General features: G+C 29.1%; 3 protein-coding genes across 3 annotated transcripts; 2 read left to right on the top strand and 1 right to left on the bottom strand.

Moving 5' to 3' along the window:
* Nucleotides 1–1866: 1866 nt before the first annotated feature.
* Nucleotides 1867–6131, top strand: LOC124927247 (ribose-phosphate pyrophosphokinase 1-like). The gene is made up of 8 exons (XM_047467635.1): nt 1867–2116; nt 2427–2573; nt 3352–3600; nt 3784–3927; nt 4026–4193; nt 5152–5221; nt 5489–5570; nt 5664–6131. Exons 1-8 carry the CDS (start codon nt 1976–1978, stop codon nt 5842–5844), a joined length of 1182 nt encoding a protein of 393 aa, XP_047323591.1. The 5' UTR covers nt 1867–1975; the 3' UTR covers nt 5845–6131.
* A 90-nt stretch (nt 6132–6221) lies between these two features.
* Nucleotides 6222–7464, bottom strand: LOC124927248 (expansin-like B1). Its single transcript, XM_047467636.1, has 4 exons — nt 7146–7464; nt 6760–7048; nt 6540–6672; nt 6222–6466 (listed from the first exon to the last, which is right to left on the bottom strand). Exons 1-4 carry the CDS (start codon nt 7288–7290, stop codon nt 6269–6271), a joined length of 765 nt encoding a protein of 254 aa, XP_047323592.1. The 5' UTR covers nt 7291–7464; the 3' UTR covers nt 6222–6268.
* Nucleotides 7465–10822: 3358 nt separating this feature from the next.
* LOC124924266 (origin of replication complex subunit 6-like) lies at nt 10823–11771 on the top strand. The gene is made up of 2 exons (XM_047464325.1): nt 10823–10936; nt 11018–11771. Exons 1-2 carry the CDS (start codon nt 10823–10825, stop codon nt 11642–11644), a joined length of 741 nt encoding a protein of 246 aa, XP_047320281.1. The 3' UTR covers nt 11645–11771.
* Nucleotides 11772–13673: the final 1902 nt, after the last annotated feature.

Genomic DNA, 13673 nt, shown 5'->3' with positions numbered 1-13673 from the left:
TTATAAATATTTTAAATAAAATTAATATTATTTAAATCTAAATAATTTAAAATTTGTTTTAGTTTATAAAAATTAAGTTTAATATTAAACTTAATGTTAACATATATTTTATCATTAGACCGCTCTACTTAATTCTTCAATTGACCATTATCTTGTGACTCACACTTTTTAATATAACTTTTTTATCCTCTTAGTCTTAGGGAACCACCCATCAATCTTAGTAGACTTTAATTGATGACATATCTTTTATCTCTTGTCAAACTCAACCACCAATCTTAATTCCGACCTCACACTCGACAAACCAACTACTTATTCCGACCTCACACTTTCAGATACCTCGTATCCAACCAACCATTAATTCTGACTTTCAAATGCTCGTCAAACCACTTATTTATTCGACTTTCAAACGCTCGCTAAACCAACCACTTATTTATTCGATTTTCAAATGCTCGCCAAACCAACCACTAATTCTGACCTCACACTCGACAAATCACCCACCACCCGACCTCCATCTCGTGACCTCACATTTTCAAATGCTCGTCAAACCAACAACTAAATCCGACCTCACACTCGACAAACCACTCACCACCAACCTTCATCTTGTGACCTCACACTTTCAAATGCTCGCCAAACTAACCATTAATTTCGACCTCACACTCGATAAACCACCCACCACCTAACTTCCATCTTGTGACCTCACACTTTCAAAGGCTTTTCAAACCAATAACTAATTCTGACCTCACACTCGACAAACCATCCACCACCTAACTTCCATCTCGTGACCTCACACTTTCAAATTTTTGCCAAACCAACCACTTATTCTGACATCACACTCGACAAATCACCCACCACTCGACATTCATCTCGTGACCTCACACTTTCAAATTCTCGTCAAACCAACCACTTATTATGACCTCACACTTTCAGATACCTCGTATCATTTATTTAAAAGTTGCGTCACCATATATTATAGTCAATAATGCATTCTTAAAAATCTAATTTTGCATGTTTTGTGATTCAAACACTAGTCTTAAGCATAAAATGTGAACACTTTATCCGCTAGACCCACTTGAGATGGTTAAATTAATTTTATTATTTTGTATTTAATATTTATTAAAAAATAATTAATTTTTACATTAATTAAAAAATTATTTATACTAATAAAGAAAATATTATATATATATATATATATATGATAGAGAAAAAATGTATAATAAAAGATAAAATGTATTTATATAAAGAGGAGTGATAGAGTGGGGAAATTTAGTGAGGGAATTTGGTGAGGGAATGACGTGGCATCTTGTAAAATTTAAAAGTGAGAAGAAAGAGAGAAAAGAGAGAAATTATTTGATTTTTTCAGCGAATAAGATTATGCCACGTCATTCCCTCACCAAATTCTCTCACTTAATCATTTCTCTTATAAAAATTAATGATGAAAGATAATATAATATATATAAAGTAACTACATTTAATATATATATATATATATATATATATATATATTATATATAAATTATTAATAAAATATATATATTATGATTAGTGAGATATATAATTAATGAGAGAAAAAATAATTAGGAAAAAAAAATATAAGATAAAATATATTGATAATTTTTAAAATTTAAAATTTAATTAAGAAAGAGGTACGAGGGAGGAGAGTAAAAATATATCATAAATAAGTTATTATTTAAAATAAAAATTAATTATTATGATTATTTTGGAAAGATTAATAAAAAATTAAAGATATAGCAAATTAATAGATATAGTTTTAAAACTGCAATATAAATATATTATGAATATATAACTCAACGGATTCGACGACGTCGTTTTGATTACTATCTATAAATTGCAACTTGCAAGGAAGAAGGTGAAGTGCAGAGATTATTGAACGGCGCCAGCCGCGCCATTGATACTCTCTCTCCTCTCTCTCTCTCTCTGAAGAAGAAGAAACAACGAACGACAAGCATTAACCTACATGCAAAACACATCAATGGCGTCTCTTGCTTTGTCTGCTTCAACTTCATATTCTCCTTCAATCTCTTCTCGACGCTCTTTATTCCATCGAACTTTCTCCCCCAGATATTCTCCTTCTCATTTTCTCTCCCAGATGAGAGTCGTAAGTCCTTCTCTTTTTCTTCTTTTATTATTATTATTCTTTCAGATTGATAAACCCAGATGTTTGAAATTAAGATTACGACGTTTTGAATGAAAACGGTGTGGATGAGAAGAGAAAGTTAATGTATTGATGTTTACTGGCTATTAAAATTGGAAAAGGATGTTAATTTGTCGATTTATTGGTCTTGATTTGATTTGCAAGAATTTTCTTCTTATTTTTTTCTTGCTGTAATTAGTTGGTTGGTTCTTTTCTGTCCTTTTTATATCATTCTTGAACTGATTTGTTGCATCTTATTCTTTATGGGTTCTAGAGATGTGAAGGGAAGCCATGTCCACCAATTCTAAATGGGAAAACATTCTATAAGTCGGTTCCTAGCAGAATTTCAGAGCTTGAGATTAACAAAAACAGTAGCAAGTTGAAGATATTCTCTGGCACGGCAAATCCTGCTCTTTCTGAGGTAAAAATTGCATTCTCTTGCTGCAACTTGTTTTATTTTTATTGTGGGCAATAAAAGATTGAAGATTTTTGGGTTTTGGGTTTTAGCTTAGGACAAGTAATTTCATCTGATATTATTTTATCATGTAATGGGAAGAATCCTGATTTGCAGTTGGTCTTTGGCTGATTGAGTTCTTATTCATATGTTTATTCAATGCTCTGGTTATCAAAATCTGCAAGTGATGCTTCATAAGCAATGTTTAGATCTCTAGAAACAATAATGTTTCTTCTTTCAGATCAACAGATTTTCCCAATTATTTGTTTTTTGTGACTTAGTGATGCCACTTTGAAAACCTGTGCATGAATCTTCGTCACTGCATAATATCTCATTCAAGATTTTCGTTTTCCCTTCTCAGGGGAAGAATAGATCAAGAGATTGTGCTTGTTTAAGTTAGGTTTTTCTGTTTTGAATAATCCATTTTGTTTTGGGAAAAAATGTAGTTTGATGAAAAAGTGGATTATTTGGGTTAAATTACTGAAATATTTTTTGAAAAGTTTTAAAAAATAAAGTAAGGGTATTTTAGTTTGTAATTTGAATAATTGTTTGATGAAGTATTAACGATGGGTGAAGGGGTTATTTGAACTAAATCCAATTAACCCTTCATCAAACTATGCCGCTGTTTGGTTATTAAATGCCTAAAAAGTATCAAAATCAGATGGAAGACTTGAATCTCTTTATCTTTTATTCATTTATGTGAGAATTGTATTTGATGGATTAATGGGGCATTATCACTCCATAGGAAATTGCTTGTTACATGGGCCTCAACTTAGGAAAGGTCAGCATAAAACGGTTTGCTGATGGTGAGATCTATGTTCAACTGAAAGAAAGTGTTAGAGGATGTGATGTGTACTTGGTCCAGCCAACCTGTCCACCAGCTAATGAAAACCTGATGGAGCTTTTAGTAATGATAGACGCTTGTCGAAGGGCTTCCGCCAAAACTGTAACTGCAGTAATTCCATATTTCGGATATGCTAGAGCTGATAGAAAAGTAAGCCAACCTTTTACATTATTAATTGATTATAGCTCTCAACTCTCATTTTAGCAACCTATAGAGAAGTTATATGTCTTTCATTTTTTATATAATCTGACGTTTTATTCATGGATTATTTGGGTTAAGTGACTAAAATATCACTCGTTAATATATATTTGTCTTGTTTCACTTTGCATTCAGACACAAGGGCGTGAATCTATTGCTGCCAAACTTGTTGCGAATGTTATAACAGAAGCAGGAGCAGATCGTGTTCTATCTTGTGATCTGCATTCTGGTCAGTCCATGGGCTACTTTGATATTCCAGTAGACCATGTGAGCGGTCAGGTAATAAAATTTATTTGGAAAGTTATTAGATCACATCTCATCACTAATTATGAGGAAATTTTACTTATTTTTTGTTGTTCTTTTGCATTCGAATATAGCCTGTGGTTCTTGATTATCTTGCTAGCAAGAGGATTAGCTCAGAGGATCTAGTGGTAGTCTCACCCGATGTTGGAGGTGTAGCTCGAGCTAGGGCTTTTGCTAAAAAGTTATCGGATGCACCTTTAGCCATTGTAGACAAAAGGCGTCACGGACACAATGTCGCTGAGGTAGCAATCCTTTTATCTTTTTTGTTTGTTTGTAAAAAGGTTCAGGCATATAATGCACAAATGACTAAATGATGGTGTAGCAATCTATTGAACTATTTGTATTTATTGTTTTCTACAATATCCTCAATTTTAGGATCATGTAGGGTTTTCAATATCATATTTTACTCTGGTTTATTCTTTCTTGACAGTGGTTATGTTATACTTTGTTTACGTCATTTATGTGATCAATGATGGGGTTGGCTACATGAATTATATACATTCCTTCTATCATTATGATATGAAGTGAATATTAGGGTGTACAGATTTAGAGTTAGATGAGAAAAGAGATAGCAATTTGATAGATGAGAAAGAGAATGTCAATTGGCTGGAAGATGAGGGAGGTTACATCAATATTTTCATACATCCCTGTTCCGTATCCTAGCTATAACTATTTCCATTAAAATGAAAATATTAATTCAACTCACTTCCCAGGCCCCCCAGGCCCATTAGCAAAGGCCAACTAATAACCAACTACCCTAACTTAAATCCTGACATGTATCACATTGTTGCACAAGTACTATTATTGTATTCATTTTAAACGTGACCAGTGACCACCCAATGTAGCTCAAGTGGTAAGAGTCTTGAATTTAAGAGGACATGTCTCAAGTTTATTTCGCTCTTAATGCACCTTGATTGAAGTGGAGAGCTATGGCGGTGGGATTTAGCCTCCAAGAAAATACCCTGGTCTAGAAAAAAATGTAGCATTTAGAGATTCGCTTTTCACTTTGATCAAACCACCTAATTTTCATTTACCATGTTCCTGATTTTAAAATCGGTAGTCATTATTATCATTCCTAACTCTCCCTTTTAATCTTGACATGCAGTAACTTGATACAGTCGTTGATAATGCATATTGTTGATTGTTGTATCTTAATCAAACTGTCTTATCTTTATTAACGGGTTTCCAACAACTATGCAGGTTATGAATCTAATAGGTGACGTGAGAGGAAAAGTTGCGGTTATGGTGGATGACATGATCGACACTGCTGGTAATTTGAGGCAACCCCCCATTGTTATTCAAATTTAATAAAAATTAGACTGAATTACAATTTAGTTGGTATGTTTGGAGAAATCATTGAATTGCAATTCCGAAGTGGGAATGATTTAATTGTAACACTAATTCCAATTTTGCCTGAAACAGACATAGCCTAAGAGATTGCATATGTTAATAGTATTGAAGAATTATCAAATGATTTGAGTTTTAAACATCATGAACTTTTGTACTCAGCCAATTTATCTTATGAATATTTATATAGGTACAATTACCGAAGGTGCGGCTCTGTTACATGCAGAGGGTGCCAGAGAAGTCTATGCTTGCACAACTCATGCCGTCTTCAGGTACCTACATTTTTTTAAATGGTCTTTTTGTATTCTTTTAAAGATATTCTATTGATTTTCTGGTTCTATTGGATTACTTTTGTTCTTTTACAGTCCTCCAGCGATTGAAAGGCTTTCAAGCGGCCTATTTCAAGAAGTCATCATTACAAATACTATACCAATGGAGGAAAAGAATTACTTTCCTCAATTAACAGTTCTTTCGGTTGCAAACATCTTGGGGGAAACCATCTGGCGTGTCCATGGCGGTTCTTCTGTCAGTAGCATCTTCCAGTGATCTTAATTTTTTTTTCATTCTGTCCAAACGGGGATGGAAATATTTATGCTATTTTTTTTTTTGGCTTAAGAGGAGTTTATTTAAGAATAGGTTGTCAAAATCAATATTCTTCTCTAGTCTGATTCAATCAGATTTTGATAATGAATGATTTCTAGGAAGTGAAATAGGATTTAGTCTTGACTGTGATTGTGTAGTGATTGAATTTTGTTGGCAAACTTAGATTATTTGAATGGTGAACTTATCATAAATTCATAAATCATATGAAAGTTTGATTTCTTTTTCTTTTTTTGTGTGTGTGACCCGGGTTTTGTTTGACTTTTTAATGTTTGCTGATTGTGGATCTAGACGAAATAATTTGGAAATGAATTTATTTTATTATGAAGGAACAAACAATCGGTTCAATCGATAAATGTTCATATGTGTGTTAAACTTGAACACCTGAATCATATGTTTCTCCAGCTTTCCAGTCTGCAGGTATATTATTAGCAGGTACAACCCATTTCTCGTCACCATTTTCATCGCTAAATAGCATTCTTATTGAAAGTGCGCCACTCGGAGCCGAGCTGGTTGTCCAAACCGCTCCATAACTCCTCTCCAACAGCTTGCACGCAAAGGTTTGTGTCTGCGAAATAAATTAAAATCATTTTTTTGAATGTATTTATGTATGAACTTAATGATATTTGCTATTTATTCACCTCACAGAGCTGCACTGCAGTAATATCACTTTGGCCTTGTTGGTACCAAACTACGAAAGCCAGGTAATGTGGGTAGTTACTGTTCTCGTCTATCTTGAACGTAATGTTCTTGTTCGGGTAACTGCACGACACTCTGTTGGGATGGAAATGAGAGGAGATATTTCTGTTTTATTATCGTGATCTTTCGAAATTTGACAACAAATAAATTAAAGAAACTTACCGCCTATATTCTATGCCTACTGCTCCAAGGGCTAAAAGTGAGGCGGCTCCATCTGTAGTTTGAGCCATTCGACTAAATGCTCGCCTGCTAAGAATAAAATCGGTGTTGGCACTTGAGCCATGATCAGTTATGACAATCACCACTCCATTCTCCGAGCAGTAGTTAGAGTGGCTGCATCTTATCTGGTAGCATGAACCGCAGCCTAAACCATCTTGATAGAGAACTGATGCGGCTGATACATCGCCACCATTGATTGTTGCTCCGAATGTCCCAAACCCGCATGCCCCAGCTGCGAATTTATAAAAAACAACAATAATTTGATTTTTTTTTTCCTCTTACAAATATCCACCCATAATATTTTTTTAAAGGTCCCAAAAGTATCTTACTTTCTGTCCCTTGTTCATCGGAGTTGGGATAGTAAGCGGCCTTAGAAGGAGTGAAGCAGTCGCTGCATGTTGCGTTTCCTAGGGTGATTGTTGCGAGAATAATTGTTGCGTGTAGGAAAATGATTGATTTGCGAGAATGAGCCATTTTAGGAAATAAAAGATGAAAAAAGAATGATGAAATTATCCAAGAAAGGAAATGTGTGATTACCTTGAGTTTGTACTATTATTTATACTGAAATAGATAATGTTGACTACCTTGAGTTTTTGGTAAAATTGTATGAATTTGACATTTGTTAGTCAGCAACCTTATTAGACTAATCCATAAATCAAGGGAAAATGTAAAATTTACCTCTTTTCATACTATTATGATAGCTATAGTATCCTATATCTTAGGTAGTTAGACCTAGTTACAAACCGATTGAATACCCGATTCCTAACAAGTATCCGAAATTGAATCAAAAAATTGATTTTTGTTCAAGAATGAAATCATCAGCTTGAAATGAGACCATAACAAAAACAACTACTGGACAGCAAGTTAAAGACTGAAATCATTGTAAAAAACAAACTCAATGACAACATTTGATGTGAAATGTTTCACGGTTGAGGGTAAACTAACAATCGAAATGTACAATTCTTAAAGTTTATTCAATTGAGCTGCTTAAGCATAAAGTGTTTTGAATCAATTTAATCATACTATACTATTAGAAAACATATAAACAATGTTATGTCATTCAAAAGTTAGAACATATTCAATTGTTTAGTTATTAAATAACACGAAATAAAAAAAGGTTTAATTGACAAAAAGAAAAAAGTTTACAAGATCGTTCATGATCTAAAATATCATGTGAAGAAAATTCTTTATTTCAATTTTTTTGATATATCATATGAATATTAGTTCGGTTTCTTAATTTGTGTCACCTCGATAAATAAAAAATATCAACTAGACATTCATTCCCCAAGGACAAATTGAACTTTTCTTCATTTGGGAAAGTGAAAGTTATCTCAGTCATATATTCTTGATAAGATGAGAATAACCAACCTGTGTATATGGAATCTATGACATTGGCATTATTTGAAAACCCTGATTTAGAATTTGGAAATCACAATAGTCTTGATTGAAAGAGAGGTGCATTCAAGTAAATGGGTAGGTGTAGTTGCATTAATTGGGAAAAAGTGTTAAGAATTGCCTAATTTTGGTTGAATCAATATTATGGTCAATTATTTCTTCAACCTATACTAAGTAATAGCCATCCATGATGAATATGGGTTATTGGGGCTATCTTAATTTCACAAAGCACCCCTATAGCTAATAAATATAGACCTAAGTTACAACTAATATGAATTTTCATCATAGTTTTTTTTTGTTTTTTTTGTTTGATTAAAATAGAAGATTATTTAAGTTTTAATTGGTTTAATTATTAAAATGTATTTTTATATATAAAAAATTAATTTATTAAAAAAATAGAAAATTTATAAAAAAAAACAAAAACAAATAGAAGACACTCTTTTGAGGATCAAGAAGACTTGGTTATAGTGATTAGAGTGGGTACGGTATATCTTGATTTTTTATTCATACCTTATACCTTATCGAAAATTTTGGTATAGAAAAATTCATACATTTACCTTACTTTGATTTTGGTATACCTTGATTTCTACCTCAATTTTGGTACGGTATCGATATTATGCATTTTATACTTATAAACATATTAACTTAAACAAAAAACAACTTAAATAATAATAAATATCAATTAATTTAGATTTAATTCCGTGTGTTCACTCCTGGTCGGAGGCATCTTTCTCCCATGCTTTCCGTTGGTTACCACAACTCTATATAGTTCTTTACTTCTCGTGCAGGCTTGACAGAGTTAAGCTTAATAAGAAAACTCTCACTCTTTTTAATTTGTTCATTTTCCTCGAATAATTCAAGTTCATAATTTGTATTATCTTTTCATAAATTAAATTATTCTCATTTTAACCATAATTTGTACACACCAATAACTCCACCATTTTATGACTTAAATTTCTCGTAAAATGATCCATTATATATTTTTTTTAAAATTAAAGGAAAACTTAGAATGACATTCCACGGCTATGGCCCAACTCTTAAACTCAAAGCGTTTCTCATATGGAATCGAACTCGTGATATTTTGGTCTCTTAAACCGACATTTACCAATGGGCTACCTTAGTGGGGTGATCAATTATCTTTTTACCCAAGCTAAAAACTGACTTATTAGCGACCGTTGATGATGAGATTGCAAAAATATCTTTGAAAATAATTGAAAGGATCTGGTACCTAGTTTCACTTCATTTCCATCACTCCAAAAAATTGAAAGTTTGGTTAGATCTTTTATCAATCTTATCGACAAATTAGAAATTACATATATTGAATAATATTACATTACACTTATATTTTTATTTGATTTTCAAAAATTATGTTTCCATAATTAAATTTATTTATTTCTTTATAAGTATTATATATATTAATTAATTTATAAATATTATTTCGGTATATGTCGATATACCAAAATTTTTAAAATCTCGTACCATTACCGTACAAATCATTTCATTATCGGTATTATACCTTATATTTTTTTCGGTATACCTTAAAAATCGATATTTTCGATATATATTACTATACGGTATTTTTGATATATCTATAATATCGGTAATTTTTTTTATCCATACTAGTTGTACAAGACAAAAAGTGGATTGTGTTTTATATATTAAAAAAATTGAGTTTATTTGTTAAAACAAACTGAATTTTAAGTAGGGTTTGTTAAATAAATAATTGATCAATAAACATAAATTATTACTTAATCTATTTTTTTATGAAAACAAATTTGTATGAATATAAATAAAACAAGATGACATTTATTTGAAAATTTAAAAATAATTAGGATTATAATAATAAAATATTAATTTTTAAATAATCTATAAATGTTAGTTCAGTTTACTGTAATCTATTTTGATTAATTTGTAGTTTAAAATGAACCAATTAAATTTTATTAATAACTTTTAAAATCGTTAAAGCAAACTCAACGATTAAGTTTGTCGGTTTAGTGGTTAGTCAAACCGACAAATTGATAAACCAAACAGCAACCTTCAGGCTGAGGCTTATAAATGAAAATAAATAATAGTAAAATTCCTTTTAATTTTTTTTTGTATATATATTAAACCAATTAAATGCAATTTGTTTGATTACATTATAGTTATTTACTTTTTAAATAAAATTTAGATATACATTTTATTGTGAAAAATAAAAATCAATAACAAATTTCAATCAGTGATTCATTTCCTATTTAGAATGTCTTAATTAAAATTAATATCATAAATAATAATAATCCATTAATTGTACTCTAATTAACCATTTTAAAATAAATAAATAAAATGACTTGTATCACTTATTAAAGTTATAAGCAATTTAAAAAAAAGGTAAAATATCTTCTATATATTAATTGATTTGTTTATACAATTAAATGTAATATAATTTCCAAATATATCAAATTTTTTGCCGCCAAAATAATCCCGGCTAAATTAAGCGCCCATTCTGAAATCTAAAATTCTCATTTATCTTACTCCCGCCATTGATGAACCTTATAATCCTTCAAGAACATCAAAGAACTCCCTCTCTCTCTATCAATCTCTCTCTATTCATCAATCAATCTAAGATATGGACATGGCGGATATCAGTAGAAAGCTAGGTCTCGCCGATTCAAAGGAAGTGATACGAAAGGCATCGGAATTACGCCGTCTCTGTGACCTCAACTTCAATTCATCCTCAATCGGAGTGGTAAGTTTTCATTTACATCTAGATTCTAATTTCTAATCAAACTGTGAACTGTTCTGAATTTGATATATTTTAATCAAACAGGGAGAGATTTGCAAAGCAATTATATGTTTAGAAATGGCTGCATCGAAATTCGACGTGATATTTGATCGTCGTAGAGCTACAAAATTGAGTGGAATGTCTGATAAAGCATATACTAGATCATTTAATGTTATGCAGAATGGTTTAGGTGTGAAGAACAAGCTTGATATAAGAGAATTAGCTATTCAATTTGGATGTATCAGATTGATTCCGATTGTTATAAGAGGTTTATCTCAGTATAAAGATCGGTTTATCAAATCTTTGCCGGTTTCTCGTCGATCTGGTTCTGATTTCAATCGATCTGTATTTACTGCTGCTGCGTTTTTTCTGTTAGCGAAGAAACAAAAGGTTAAAGTTGATAAGGTTAAGTTGATTCAGCTTTGTGGTACATCTGAATCTGAGTTTTCTAATGTCTGTTCTTCGATGAAAGATCTTTGTTTTGATGTGTTTTGTGTATTGAAAGAAAAGAAGGATTCGAAAGAAATCAAAGGGAATAGAGATCTGTTGAATCCAATATTGAAGAAACGTAAACTTGATGATGGTGATTCTTCATCTGGTGATTGTTCATCTGATGATGATGATGAAGAAGAAGATAGGGTTTCATGTTGTAAGAAGATCAAGCTCATGTAGAAAGGATTCTACTATGATGATATTAGGGCCGGCCCTAGGGTTTAGGGTACCCTAATTGATTTTTTTTTTTTTATGAACACAAATTTTGAGGGTTTGGTTTATATAACTTTTTTATATAAGAATTATTGATGGGTCAAACTTTATTATATTTTGGTTTTATATTTTTATAATACATTTATGGCCTTTTCAGTTTTCAACTTAAATGTTATATATACATTTATAGCTAATTGGTCAAAATGAGACTCCTATTTATAACACTTTAAATTAATCAAAACCAACTCATACAACTCATGTTTGTAATAATCTTAGGTATTTATATATTTAAATTTATTTAGAATCATAAGCTATTAATAATTTTGTATTTGTTTATTATAATAAACAATGATTATAAATATTTTAAATTTAGATATATTATTAACTCCATATTTAAAATATATTATAATAAATTATTATTATTATTATAAATATTGAAAAACTAAAATTTAATTATTTTAATAAAGCTATATTTTTTCTTATAAGTTTATTTATTTTATATTTCATTTATCTAATAAATCAAATATATAAAATATAAAATATTATTAAATTTAAAATTTATTATTTTAAGTTTATTTATTTTATAATATACAAATTATTTTTATATATGTTCTATTTAGGGCTAAAAACTCTAAGGGGGCGCTTGGTTCAAATAAGGGAATCGGAATAGGAATTGGATTGATAGATGTGTGGAATGGGAATGGGTATGATTGATAGAAGTGTAGTGTTTGGTTATGAGTATTAATCATTCTCAATACCATTGATAGTGTTTGGATATTTTCATTCCGATATTTCTATTTCATTGATAATGTTTAATTTATTAGAGAGAAATTATTAATATTATTTTGTAATTGAATTAGATTAATATTTTTATTTTTTTATTATATTTTATTTAATTAAAAATACAAAATATTATTATTTTTACATTATAATTGTTTAAAACATATAAAATATTGAAGTGTGTTCTAATTTAATAAAATATAAACCTCTAATATTTTATTATATTAATTATATATATATATATTTTAAATACATATAAAAAATAATTTAAATGATTCAATTTTTTTTATTTATAAATAAAAATTATCTATTAATAAAGATAAATTTTTTAAAATATTATAGGTTAATAATTAATCAAATAAAATCTAATATTTTATTTAATAATATATACTATAACATTGCATAATATTTTTAATAAAAAAATTTATTAAAATATTTTATATCTAATTTTTCTAATATTTTTTCAATATTTATTTTATATAAAAATTTTATTTTATTTTTAAGTTTTTATATTTTAATTAATTTATTATAATTTTATTATTAATATATAATATATAAACTGATTATATAAAAATAATTTTTTTATTATTAGTTATTATAATTATTTTAAAATAATTATTTTATTTTATTAATTTTATATTATTTAAAATAATTTCTCAATATTATATAAATAATTGAAATAATTTATTTTAATAAATAAATTAAAATAAATTATTATTTTAATTATAAAAAAACTTCTAATATAATTATAAAAGAAAAAATATATATAATATTATAATTATAATTATGAGAGAGAACGTGGGAGAGTAGACATCATGGGAGAGAAAATACATTACAATGGAATGGGATTCATTCCTCCCAATTTAGAGAGGAATGGATGATTCCTGAGTATTCGGGAATCAAATCAATGTTTTGGAATGAAACCCATCAACCAAACACTTCATTTTATTCCTTTTCCCATTCCTGAGTACAAAAACCACGTACCAAGCATCCCCTAAAATATAGTTAACTTTATTTGTTTCATTTTAGCAGTTAAACAATTCCGTTTTTAATCGTACTATTTTTCTATCAAAATTGGTAATAATTTACCTATATATTTATAATTTATATTAGATTTTATTTATTTATTTTTAAATATTAGATATATTATAATATATAATAATTTATATATATTTTAATAATTATTTATAAAATTTAAATTATAATTTTTATATTA

This window comes from Impatiens glandulifera, chromosome 2 (assembly GCF_907164915.1).
Source record: "Impatiens glandulifera chromosome 2, dImpGla2.1, whole genome shotgun sequence".
Taxonomy (NCBI): domain Eukaryota; kingdom Viridiplantae; phylum Streptophyta; class Magnoliopsida; order Ericales; family Balsaminaceae; genus Impatiens; species Impatiens glandulifera.
The sequence above is the reverse complement of the archived record's forward strand: the minus strand, read 5'-3'. Positions and strand labels throughout refer to the sequence as shown.

What these genes read in the sequence shown, in the direction of transcription:
- LOC124927247 (XM_047467635.1), top strand. Translation starts at nt 1,976, where the DNA reads ATGCAAAACACATCAATGGCGTCTCTTGCTTTGTCTGCTTCAACTTCA. An exon ending in ACGGACACAATGTCGCTGAG is followed by an intron (nt 4,194 to 5,151) that starts GTAGCAATCCTT and finishes ACAACTATGCAG; the next exon opens with GTTATGAATCTAATAGGTGA. An exon ending in TGACATGATCGACACTGCTG is followed by an intron (nt 5,222 to 5,488) that starts GTAATTTGAGGC and finishes ATATTTATATAG; the next exon opens with GTACAATTACCGAAGGTGCG.
- LOC124927248 (XM_047467636.1), bottom strand. Translation starts at nt 7,290, where the DNA reads ATGGCTCATTCTCGCAAATCAATCATTTTCCTACACGCAACAATTATT. An exon ending in CGATGAACAAGGGACAGAAA is followed by an intron (nt 7,049 to 7,145) that starts GTAAGATACTTT and finishes ATAAATTCGCAG; the next exon opens with CTGGGGCATGCGGGTTTGGG. An exon ending in GTAGGCATAGAATATAGGCG is followed by an intron (nt 6,673 to 6,759) that starts GTAAGTTTCTTT and finishes CCATCCCAACAG; the next exon opens with AGTGTCGTGCAGTTACCCGA.
- LOC124924266 (XM_047464325.1), top strand. Translation starts at nt 10,823, where the DNA reads ATGGCGGATATCAGTAGAAAGCTAGGTCTCGCCGATTCAAAGGAAGTG. An exon ending in ATTCATCCTCAATCGGAGTG is followed by an intron (nt 10,937 to 11,017) that starts GTAAGTTTTCAT and finishes TTAATCAAACAG; the next exon opens with GGAGAGATTTGCAAAGCAAT.